Here is a 13,022-nt window from a genome sequence, read left to right as displayed (position 1 = left end):
TGCCTGCAGTGCTGGCATTTCATATGGGCACCAGTTCGTGTCTCGGCTGCTCCTCTTCCAATCCAGCTCTCAGCTCTGGCCTGGGAAAGCAGTAGATGGCCCAAGTGCTTGGACCCCTGCATCCATGTGGGGGACCTGAAAGAAGCTCCTGGCTCCTGGCTTCAGATCAGCTCAGCTCCGGCCATTGAGGCCATTTGGGGAGTGATTCAGAGGATGGAAGAACTTTCTCTCTGTCTCTCCCTCTCTCCGTGTGTGTAACTCTACCTCTCAAATAAATAAAGTCCTTAAAAAAAAAAAAAGAGGCCTTCGAGGATATGTTATAAAAGAGAAGACAAGTGTCAAAATTTAAATCTGACTTGATCAATCTGAACAAAGGAACATACATTTGACATTTTTGTTTATGTAAAAGCAGAGAGAGAGAGAGAGAGAGAGAGAGAGAGATACTGAGAGAGTATATATAGAGATAGAGAGAGACAAAGAGAGAGCTCCCATCATCTGGTTCACTTCCCTAATGTCCACAACAGCCAGAGCCGGGAACTTAACTGTTACACAAAATGCCTGTCCGATACCCCACTTTGATTTATTTTATTTACTTGAAAGGCAGACAGAGCAACAGAAAAAGACAGACAGAGGTCTCCCATGTGCTGGTTCACTTCCCAACAAGCCCACAACAGCCAGAGCTGACTCAAGCCGAAATCAGGAGCCTGGAACTCAATCCAGATCTCATATGAGTGGCAAGGACTCAATGACTTAGACCTGCCAATTAGTTTTAACTTGGAATGGAGAACAAATCAGAGACTCTAACCCAGGTACTCAGGGATGGGATGTGGGCATCCCAAGTGGAGTAACCCACATGTCTGTGACCTCTGAATTAGACTGCCACTAAATTTCCTGCAAAGAAACTTTGAACATGACATAGGGTTCTGCTATCCAGTGTGGTCTGGGGACCAACAACATCTCACCACCCAGAAGTTTGTTACAAGTACAGAGTCTCAGGCCCCACTCAAGACCTAATGAATCAGAACCTGCATTTTAACAAGATCCCAGACAATTGCACATTAAAATTTGAGAAGCACAGAACTAGGAAACTTAATAAATACCTAATATTCTATTAAAAGGCCATTCACTTTTGGAACAACTGGGCACCGCAAGGTTCCATGGTTTGCATCAACCTTCCCTGGTTTCCTATTGCATTAATAATGTTGGTCTCAGTTTCTTTTCCATTACTAATTACTCAAGCTGTGGTATTTTTTCTTTAGGGTCTAGCAAATTAGTTGAACCAATGGAAATGGGAATCTTTAGGTAACTTGTCTTTGGCAGAAACACCAGTACCAAAACAAAAATAAAGGGAGTAGCGGGTAAAGCCACCACCTGTAGTGCCAGCATCCCATATGGGTGCCAGTTCGAGTCCTGGCTGCTCTGCTTCCAGTCCAGCTCTCTGCTATGGCCTGGAATAGCAGCGGAAGATAGCCCAAGTCCTTGGGCCTCTGCACCCATATGGGAGATCTCCTAGCTCCTGGTTTCAGACAGGCACAGCTCTGGCCGTTGCAGCCAACTGGGCAGTGAACCAGTGGATGGAAGACCTCTCTCACTCTCTCTCTCTCTCTCTCTCTCTCCTTCTCTTTCTGTATAACACTGACTTTCAAATAAATCAATAAATCTTTAAAAAAAGAAATATAATTAGTACTTACACACTTTAAAGCACAGTTTTCCTGATCTGCAGAGTTCCAAAAATGACATCCTTGGATACACTGCAAGATAGTAATACATTGGTGAAAGAAGAAATGTGACTTTATTATCCCCCCAAAATGTAATATAGTAACAAAAAATCACCTGCAGTTTTATTACTGGTTTACTATTCTCTTACTGTTCATTTAATATCTGCATGTTCTTTTTTAAACTTTCTTTTTTATTTGTTTGAAAGGCAGAGAGAGTAAGGCCAGCATTGTGGCACAGCAGGTTGGGCTGCTACTAGCAATGCTGACATCCCATATTAAGTGTCAGTTCAAGTCTCAGATACTCTGCTTCCAATCCAGCTTTTTGCTAATGCGCCTGGAAGATAGCAGAGGATGGCCCAAGTGCTTAGCCACTGCCAGGATGCCAGGATGAAGTTCCTGGCCATTTAGGGAGTGAATCAGTAAATAGAAGTCTCTCTGTCTCTCTATCTCTCCCCCCCACCATCACTTTGCCTTTCAAATAAACAAATAACACTGGGGGTGGGGGAGGGACAATAATAAAGGCAGAGAGAGAGAAAGAGACAGAGAGAGATCTCCCATTGGTTGGTTAACTCCCCAAATGGTTAACTCCACAAAAGCTGGGGCTGGGTCAGGCTGAAGCCAGAAGCCTGGAACTCATTCAAGTCTTCCATATGAGAGGCAGGGACCCAATCCTTGAGCCATCACCTGCTGCCTTTCAGCATGCCCGTTAGCAGTAAGCTGGAATCAGAGGCGGAGCCAGGATTTGAACAGAGGCACCCAAAAATGGGAATGTTGGTGTCCCCGGCAGTGTCAGCTGCTACACCACACATCTACCTCTCACCTAGTGCTTTAGAAACAGAAACCTAAGAACAAGGCTGAAACCTCCAAAGGATCTTTGAGATCTTTTGCAGGGTTATCTTCTCTGCCGAGTTGGTTGTAGTTCACTGCAGAAGGGCAGGGCTGCTGGACAGAGTCAATCCTGGAGTGGGAGGGCTAGAACCCAGAGAATTCCCAATCTTCAGGAAACACACTGTCCTGTCTGGGTGATGGACCACAGGTAAAGTCCAGGACAACATGGCATTAACAATATCCTCACACAACAAGTGAAACTCAGATCTGGGGAATCATCTCATCAAAATCTAACTAGGAAGATAGTTTGGGAAGTCTGCCGCCTTCTAGCACAATTCAGCCCACCCCAGCCTGTAAGTTCCCCCAAGGCTGCCCTCACCTCCTACTGGGCAGATTCCACACTTTCCTCCTTACCCTACCTGGTTTGTCTGTGCCTGCGACTGTGTAAGCCATGCCTTGCCCATGCCACAGTGACATCTGGACCTCTTGGCTTTCTTCCCAGTTCCTATCCTTTTTTCTTTGCTCTAAAGCCTAGGGGCCAGCACTGTGGCACAGCAGGTTAAAGCCCTGGCCAGTAGCACCAGTATCCGATATGGACACCAGTTTGAGTCCCGGCTGCTCCACTTCTGATGCACCCATGTGGGAGATCCAGAAGAGGCTCTTGGCTTCAGATCATCTCAGCTCTGGCCATTGAGGCCATCTGGGAAGTGAACCAGTGGATGGAAGACCTCTCTCTGTGTCTACCTCTGTGACTCTTTCAAATAAATAAAATGAACCTTTAAAATAAAAATCTCTAAGGTCTAGCATGGTGACTGGTTCATACTTATACCTTGAGTCACTAAACACTTGTAGAATAAATGTATCATGTACAGAAAAGTAATACAACCATAAAATGTCACTGTTAGAGGAAACATTGGAGGATATCTAGCCCCACCCATTCAGATACACAGTAAAATCAGTTCTCAAAAATACCGAGTAATCTGCCCAAGACCACACAGGCATGTCGAATCAAAATTATGAACTTAAATTAGTCCTGTGCTATTTCTGCTTCCCACTTCATTTTTAAATAATTATATAAATCATGCTTTTCCCTGTTTTTGATTAAGCTTCTTCTAAAAGGGACAAATGAAATTTTCACGTAGCAATCATTCTTGTTGTAATAAAACCTGACCATCAGCCTCCTTTTTTCAATATAAACACTGCAGATTTCTTGACAGTGGTTGCAGTTACTCACCGGCTCACTCAGATTGTATGGTGTGCCAATATCAAGCTGCCGACCCTGAAATGAAGAAGGAAGCAGTAAACACCGGCTGTCAATATTGGCTTCAGCGTAATCATCACATCTCTTTTTTTTTTAAGCTTCCTGGACTAGTGTTGCCTCCTCATGTTTTCTAACTGTAAAGTAAGGAGCCAAATGTCATCAAGTTATTAAATCCATCAGAAAACCAGACAAAATGCTTGTACAAATTACAGATGTAATGCTGCAAGAATTCTGCAGACATTACAGAGCTAGACTCTGTACGGCAGCCATAAGAGTGGTTAAGAACAAAGGAAAGTCTCACAAGGTTAAACAAACCCGTGGCTTTAGTCAGTCAATCAAGGCAAAGCATTCCTGGGTTAGACTATGAGTTCAGTTTTCTTTTGTAAAGTTACTCATTAAGAACAGGGAGGGAAACACAAATTCAGAATGTCATATATAATAAAATATACAAGTACTCTATTTCTTACATATTCACAAATTTTAAGAACTTTACTGTGCTGAGGAAAGTGAAAGAAATGGGAAAAAATTTTGCTCATTCTCTCCAGGTTCATTACTTGCATATCCTCCTTCCTAAACAAGAGGGTTTACAAAGGATAGCAATTCCGACCTTTAATAGTCAGTGAACTGCCCATATAGTGTCATATGGATGTGATCTAATTTTCACAGATCATGTGCTCCTCTGATTGACTTAGGATTCTAGGGTAGAGGAAAACTCAGTGAATATTTCTAATAACTGTGGTTGGTGATGATCAGAACCTCCCCCTTAAAAACTTGCTGAACTTGAACCACTGAATTGAAGAAGGGATTAATACAGCAAGGGACACAACATCTGTCCTTGGCTGACCCACTACTCCAACCAAGATAAATTCCCAGAGACAGCAGAAAATCCAAAACAAGGTCAGGAGGTGTTTTAAGCACCCTCTGTGGCCTCTACACACCCCATGCTTTCAGAGGGGAGAGAGAAGACTTTCTATGACCAAGCTCATCACACCCTCTCCTTCATTCCATCCATTTTGCTCTTCACTCTATACCTAGTACCTAGAACAATGCCTGATGGGTGAAATAAATATATACTGGAAGAATAATCCCATAAATTTACAGTAGTCTTCCACTTTGGAATGCTCCAGAATTCCTTAGAAGCATCAATCAATGATCTGGCACTATAGGGGTTTACATAAGAAATAATCTGGAGTATGTTTCAAAGAACTAATGTTTTCTTTTCTGAAATTCCCATATAATATGTGACTGAAGTTTCCTCTAAACTCCATTCCCAAACCACTTATATTTGTAAGGAAAGGCAAAGGATGCTTAAATGGCTTTGTTTTTTGGTAATAAGGAGTAAGAACTATATATTTTAGATTAATTTTATGCAACCAAGTGCTTAATAGTACTCTGCTTACATGACTTTCTTCAAAATGAAGCTGTGACCTCCCTTCACATGATTAAATCAGCTGTGCAAAATCAGATGGAAGATAATGAGTTCATAATAGAATTTTTTACTATCTCTTCAAAACTCTGTTAGCTCATAAAAGCAAAAATTCTAGGCAGTTTATGCGTCCCTTGCTAAATAGGACAACAGAGAGGTTTCTTGCTGTCCATAAAGTCACATTGTAACAGTCATGACTCCTTCTGTTGGATTTCTGAAGATTAAATTAAGCCTATCAAGTGGTCCTGGGAAAAGTAGCCTCAGAGTCAAATCTATGGGTTTCTGATGAAGCTGATTCTGCAAACAACCTTCCCTAATCTCTACTCATTCTCCACTCTCCTCCTGTACAACCTTACAAACTAACATGTGTTGAATTATTCCTATGTTCCAGTCATTCTTAAAAGGTGTTCTACTCTAAAATTCATTCAGTCACCTCAACAATCCTATAAAATAGGCATCAATATTAGCTCCATTTTTTAGATGAGGCATGGGGAAGTTAACTGCCCATGTCAGGATTTGAAGAAGGTGGAGAGATTCCCTCCAGAGCCTGTGCCCTTAATTGAGTTCACATTTTCATTTAGGCCTTTAGGATCCCCACCTATCTACCTAAGCTCCATTTGTCTCTTCATAGGTAAAACCCAATCTAAGGTATCAGAATCTCATAACCAAAAACCTGGTTCTTGGCACCAGCTTTCAAATCTGACCCATCTCAGCCAGAATCAATCTTATTCTTTATTTCCTATTCTAATAAATAGGGGAGAGCAGAATGATCTTTTTTTTGTCCCACATACCAGGATAATACTGGCTCCTAGTGTATTATTTTTTAAATTACCTGTGCAGTCTAAAGTTAGCATTCTCACAGTGAGTGTTGGGCACTCACATCCCATATTGGAGCACCTGGCTTCAGGTCCCAAGCTCTACTTCTGATCCCCACTCCCTAAGAATGTGCATGCAGGAAGGCAGCAAGTTATGGTCCAAGGACTTGGATCTCTGCCTCCCACATAGGGAACCTGGGTTGAATTCCAGCTTCCTAGCTTTGGCTTGGCCCAAACTCACCACTGTTTCAAGCATTTGGGAAAGGAATCAGCAATGGAAGATCTTTCTTTGTCTGTCTGCCTGCCATTCAAATAAAATGAAAATAAATAAAAATTTTAAAATATATAAGTTTAGTATTGTCATCTGACACGTAAGTAAGATAATATTTCATTCATAGGGTTCTGTGAGTATCCAATTAAATATGTATTAACTTTTTCAGCTTTATTTATTTATTTGAAGGGCAGAGTTACAGAGAGAGAGAGAGATCTTCCATCCACTTGTTCACTCCCCAAATGGTTGCAATGACTGGGGCTGGACCAGGCTGACGCCAGGAGCCAGGAGCCACTTACAGGTCTCTCAGGGTTGCAGAGTCCCAGGCACTTGAGTCATCTTCCACTGCTTTTCCAGGTACATTAACAGGGAGCTGGATCAGAAGTTGGGCAGCAGATTTTCAAACCTGCACCCATACGGGATACTGGTGTTGCCAGTTGTTTTATGCACTATGCCACAACACTAGGACTCATCTAATGTATTAATTATCATAGTACAGTGCAGGCACTTAGAAATCTATAGTATTATGCGCAAACTTGTAGACAGTATTTTGCAGGCATACTTTTGGTTAGTTATGTAATGATCTCAGTTAAACTTCTTGATATATAGAGTTACAAGTATATTTTCCCTTTTAAATTTAATTTTTATTTTTTAAAATTTTTATTTAAGGTATACAAATTTAATGTATTTCATATATACAGAGTCAGGAACATAGTGATACTTCCTACCCTGCCCTTCCTCCTGCCCATGCTCCCACCCTTCTTCCTCCTCCCTCTCCTATTCGCATTCTTATTTTTTACAAAGATCTGTTTTCAGTTCACTTATACTCACAAAATTAACCCCACACTAAGTAAAGAGTTCAACAAACAGCGTGAAGAAAAAAAAAACTGCTTCTCAAGAGTCAAGACAGGGCTGTTAAAAATCATCACATCTCAAAGTGTCAATTTCATTCCTAAAGATTACCTTTTAGGTATTCTATTAGTTACCACAGATAAGGGAGAACATATTGTATTTATTGACTCGTCATTTTCTGGAAATCTATCAGTTTACCTGCCAACCAACAACACAGAAATGAAAATGCCACTTACTTAAATCATAAATTTTTTATCTTTGCCAATATGATAAGAAATAGGAAATTAAGTTTTAATTTGCAATTTTCTGGTTGCTATGAAGTTAAATATCACCCACTCTTCAATCATCTGTATATTTTTAAATGGCTATTCATGTTCTAAACTTATTTTACATGCCTTTATGTAAAGTAGAGTTGATAAAATTTTATCACAAGTAACACTTTTTTCAACTATGAGGCTTTGTTTTTATTGTGTTCTGTTTATTGTCGTAACAGCTTAAGTTTCCAAGTATGAGGAGTTATCAAATAGTCTAGGAAATGCGTATTATGAAAAACTACATGAGTTTCAAAAATTTTTAACACCAAAGAAAACATATCTTTTAATTCCATATTCCCATAAGCTTTTGGAAGTCCCTATGTTATCAAATTTCTTTAAGGGAGTCCAGATTTTTAAATCAGAATACATAAAGCAGTCATACTTCAAGATCATAGAAACATTCACCCCTAATTTCTTCCAGTATTCATATGGGACAAACTCTTGCTTCATTTTGTTTTTTGGTGTTTGTTTATATTTATTTTTTTTAATTTTTATTTAATGAATATAAATTTCCAAAGTACAGCTTATGGATTACAATGGCTTCCCCCCCATAACGTCCCTCCCACCCGCAACAGTCCAATTTCCCACTCCCTCTCCCCTTCCATTCACATCAAGATTCATTTTCGATTCTCTTTATATACAGAAGATCAGTTTAGCATACATTAAGTAAAGATTTCAACAGTTTGCTCCCACACAGAAACATAAAGTGAAAAATACTGTTTGAGTACTAGTTATAGCATTAAATCTCAATGTACAGCACACTAAGGACAAAGATCCTACATGAGGAGTAAGTGCACAGTGACTCCTTTTGTTGACTTAACAAATTGACACTCTTGTTGATGGCATCAGTAATCACCTCTTGTCATGAGCTGCCAAGGCTATGGAAGCCCCCTGGGTTCACTGACTCTGATCATATTTAGACAAGGCCATGGTCAAAGTGGAAGTTCTCTCCTCCCTTCAGAGAAAGGTACCTCCTTCTTTGATGACCCATTCTTTCCACTGGGATCTCACTCGCGGAGATCTTTCATTTAGGTTTTTTTTTTTTTTTTTCCCCAGAGTGTCTTGGCTTTCCATGCCTGAAATACTCTCATGGGCTTTTCAGCCAGATCCACATGCCTTAAGGGCTGATTCTGAGGCCAGAGTGCTGTTTAGGACATCTGCCATTCTATGGGTCTGCTGTGTATCTCACTTCCCATGTTGGATCATTCTCTTCCTTTTTGATTCTATCAGCTAGTATTTGCAGACACTATTCTTGTTTAGGTGATCCCTTTGGTTCTTAGTCCTATCATGATAACCAATTGTGAACAGAAAATTGATCACTGGGACTAGTGAGATGGCATTGGTACATGCCACCTTGATGGGATTGAATTTGAATCCCCTGGTATGTTTCTAACTCTACTGTTTGAGGTAAGTCAGCTTGAGCATGTCCCGAATTGCACATCTCTTCCCTCTCTTATTCCCACTCTTATATTTAACAGCAATCACTTTTCAGTTAAGTTTCAACACTTAAGAATAACTGTGTATTGATTTCAGTATTCATCCAAAAGTATTAAGTAGAACAAACAAAAAAAAATACTAAGAGGGATAACATATTAAGTTGCTCATCAACAGTCAGGGTGAGGGCTGATCAAGTCATCGTTTCTCATAGTGTTCATTTCACTTTAACAGGTTTCCTTTTTGGTGCTCAGTTAGTTGTCACCTATCAGGGAGAACAAGTGGTATTTGTCCCTTTGGGATTGGCTTATTTCACTCAGCATAATGTTTTCCAAATTCCTAACAGGGATCACTTTTCAGTTAAAATTTAAACACCTAAGAATAATTGTGTGTTAATTACAGAGTTCAACCAATGGTACTAGAACAAAAAAAAATACTAAAATGGATAAAGTATTACATTGTATATCAACCGTCAGATTAAATCACACTTTTCTGTAATGCCTCCTAGCACTTTTTGAATCTGGCAGTCAGGTAGGGACTTATTTTTTTCTTCTAAATGGATATGCCCTGTCAGTTTGCATAGTCTTTCTTATGTACATGGTTTTATTTCTGTATTGTACCCATATTCTGTTTTACTGGCCAGTCCACACCTATAGCAATACAAATTGTGCTACTTTCTGGGTCAGTGATAGAATTTTATGGATTATGGTTTAGTGCAATAGTCTTTTCTAATGTTACATATTGAAATACAAGAAAGGTATTAATGTTTATACATCAGCTGTTTAAAAAACAAGACAGGCTGGCGCCGCGGCTCACTAGGCTAATCCTCCGCCTAGCGGCGCCGGCACACCGGGTTCTAGTCCCGGTTGGGGCGCCGGATTCTGTCCCGGTTGCCCCTCTTCCAGGCCAGCCCTCTGCTGTGGCCAGGGAGTGCAGTGGAGGATGGCCCAGGTGCTTGGGCCCTGCACCCCATGGGAGACCAGGAAAAGCACCTGGCTCCTGGCTCCTGCCATCAGATCAGCGCGGTGTGCCGGCCGCAGCGCGCCGGCCGCGGCGGCCATTGGAGGGTGAACCAACGGCAAAGGAAGACCTTTCTCTCTGTCTCTCTCTCTCACTGTCCACTCTGCCTGTCAAAAAAAAAAAAAAAAAAAAACAAGACAATTTTCTGAACCCTATTCAGTTGCTATTTGGTTGATTCCTTTGGAATTTTAGATGCATATCAAAGAAAAACTGCATAGTCATCATCCTTTACTACTGTAGAAACTATAATACATCATATTTGCAACAGCTTTTAACTGTCTAGTAACAGAAATCTTTACATTTCAACATGTAGTAACTTCCTTTAGGAAATCAATCACTTAATTTAATTATTTTGTATTCCCACTTACATCAACCACAGAGATACCCAGGAAAATTTACTGATTCAAACTGATACTTCTAACTGAGCATTTTTCAAGACTAGTTCCTCAACTCTTGAGATTTGTCACTCAAAAAAGAGGAATTTTCTTGCCAGATCAGAAAATTGTGATTAAACATAGTCTTTACGATTTATTGTGTCCTGCAGATCTACAAAAAGAAGTTACAGTATAGCAAAATGTACTTCTATAAATTATTTGACCATGAATCTTCTTTCATAAAAGTTCTCACAAGACTAGTGCCCCGAAACACAGTTGTTATTTTGTTTGTTTCTGCAGAACATGACATATATAGACTTGAAAAATACTAAGTCATTTAATACATGCAAATCACTCTATTAAGGTAAATTACAATTGAGCATGGTACTACATGAATTTTTGGCCAGAAATTCTAACATTCTTTTGTACAGCAATACTCTCTCATTTTTTTAAAGAAAAAAAATTCTCAATATCAAGAATCAGCCAGTGAAACCCAAGATGACCTTCACAGCAAATGTCCATGCTAAAAAGGATGGCACAGCAAATCCAATAACTCTGGTACATGGTGGCTCGTCTCCCCTGATCCATGGCTACATTTGATTGTTCATGCAACTCTCACGTTCAGCCCTCTGGGCCCCACGTGGGAGGCCCTGATGGGGAACATTTACTAAACTCAAATTGGCAGAACATGTCTCTTTTGCAGTCAACTGTACTCTGCTCTGGAGGTGGTGAACGGAAGGCAGCTCAGCCAAGGAACAAATTGTCTACTCCTAATGCCAAACTCTGAAGTTAAGGAACCCACACAAAAAGATGAAAAGAAATAAAACTTTAATAAAATAAAGGTTTTGATATTGTGAACCATCAAAATCAGTTTCAACAGTAGGGAAATTAACAAATCATGGTCGAACACTCTAAAGCTAGTAAAGATCCTGTTTCCAAAAAACTTTATTGCCAAAGAGGGCACTCACAATATAATGTGAAATGGAAAAGCTGAGTGCACAACTGTGGCAAAACTTGAGGAAAAAAAAAAGTAAATACAATCAAAGTTTAATAGTGGTGAAATTTAAGGTTTTTTTTTCCTCTTTATGCTTCTCTATTTTTTCTTTGTCTTTTACAATAAATATGTTCTTATAATTATAAAAAATTAAAAATTATCTTAGATTACAACTCTAAAAAACTTAAAGCATACAAGTATAGGTTAAACCAACATATAATTCTACATATAATTCTTCAGCATGGTTTTATGTAAAGTATGAAACTACTTAAAGATACTACTCTCTGTAGTAAGCATAAGCAGTGTTTTAACTATAGTTTACATCAAACCAAAAGTGTGTAGCACAAGTTTCTTCTTTGAGCTACCACAAAATTCTATGTTTAATGCTTTAACATAATAATAACTGCTACATTTGGTATTTCCATCGTTTTAAAACATGTAACTATAGATGGTACCATTATGCTACTATTTCCTTTGTCTTTAGACAGAAACAGTACGTCTTTCCCTAGACGAAGAGTATTTGGCTTTTGAACTTGATTTAGTGACTGCTTTAAGCATAACTAAATCACAACAGAGAAGATATAATATTAATAATATATATAATGACAATCATAAATGAGAAAAAATAACATTTTAAAAATCAATTAAAATTGTAAGAACCCAGTAGAAATAGGAAATTTACACATAATTCTTTCTTTTAAAACAAATTGTTTTACATGGCATCTGTGTTTGCTTCCTTGGTCATTCAGCTCCCTACACAATAACCCATCTGCAATATAAATATCACTTTTAGTCTGGAACTAGAAGGCATTACTCCATGGCCAAACCTATTTCATATTTTCAGACAAATAGGAAGGATTTTGCAATAAAATATTTGAAATTGAATTTTTTAAGAGTGCATTATTGATTTCATTTAAGCTTTCTTTACCCAGTCTCCACACAATCCCTTGCCCCCCCCAAAAAACAATCTATACTCAGCCTTATCTGCAAATGTCAGTACTCCTAAACTACTTCAGAAAAAATAATTTATGTTTTCTTAAGACCACTTCTCATTAAAAAAAACTTCTCCTAAGAAGAAAACAATTCTATCAGTTGTAACAAGCTGAATTCTGTATGTTCTAGTCCCTACAAACAGGAACATTAGACGATGAAACTCACCAGGTTAGTTACACAGGACTTGAAGCAGCTGTTTAAAACTATGCACCGCACCAGAGAAATCCATATGCAGCCAAAAATCACAATGCGGACGAGTTTCCAAATCCACCAGAAAATGCTCTTCATCACTGCACCAATGGCGGGTTTTTAGGCAGCTGGTCCCCTAATTTTCTCCATTTTGCTTTATGAATTCTTTAGGCTTCGTCACTTCAGTTAAAAGTGGCTCTTGGAGTTTTTGGTTTTGTTTCACAATGTTAAAATATCTTTGCCTTTTGAAATAATACTTATACCTTTTGCTTTTGACCTTTGAAGCCTGAATAGCTTGAGACAGTCATATAACAGCTATTTCATAACTGAGCTTCCTTTTACTCTCATAATGAAAGCCAGGTTAGATATTAGAGTGCACTTCACCTGGAAAGTAAACAAAGTAGAAAACGCAAATTGCTTTTCAGCAAGCCTGAGACACGTGCACCGTCTGAAGCTGGAATGCTTTGGTGGATCATCCACTGCTTTACTTCTTTTAGATTGGCTCAACTATTTAGGAGATAGGGTTTTGACTG

At 39.2% G+C, this 13,022-nt stretch overlaps 1 protein-coding gene across 3 annotated transcripts in view; it reads right to left on the bottom strand.

Moving 5' to 3' along the window:
- Positions 1-12,921, bottom strand: part of ROS1 (ROS proto-oncogene 1, receptor tyrosine kinase) — a 176,889-nt gene extending 163,968 nt beyond the window's left edge. The window contains exons 1-3 of one of the 3 annotated variants that reach the window (XM_070073675.1): positions 12,466-12,921; positions 3,781-3,825; positions 1,692-1,751 (exon numbers count right to left, since the gene is read on the bottom strand). In XM_070073675.1, the coding sequence (XP_069929776.1) occupies positions 1,692-1,751; positions 3,781-3,825; positions 12,466-12,588 (228 nt within the window). In that variant the 5' untranslated portion in view covers positions 12,589-12,921. The remainder of the gene's footprint in view (positions 1-1,691; positions 1,752-3,780; positions 3,826-12,465) is intronic. The other 2 variants (XM_051855385.2, XM_070073674.1) reach the window with 2 other exon arrangements.
- Between the last annotated feature and the right edge of the window lie 101 nt (positions 12,922-13,022).

Source organism: Oryctolagus cuniculus, chromosome 5 (assembly GCF_964237555.1).
Source record: "Oryctolagus cuniculus chromosome 5, mOryCun1.1, whole genome shotgun sequence".
NCBI lineage: Eukaryota > Metazoa > Chordata > Mammalia > Lagomorpha > Leporidae > Oryctolagus > Oryctolagus cuniculus.
This window is presented reverse-complemented; position numbering and strand designations above follow the sequence as displayed.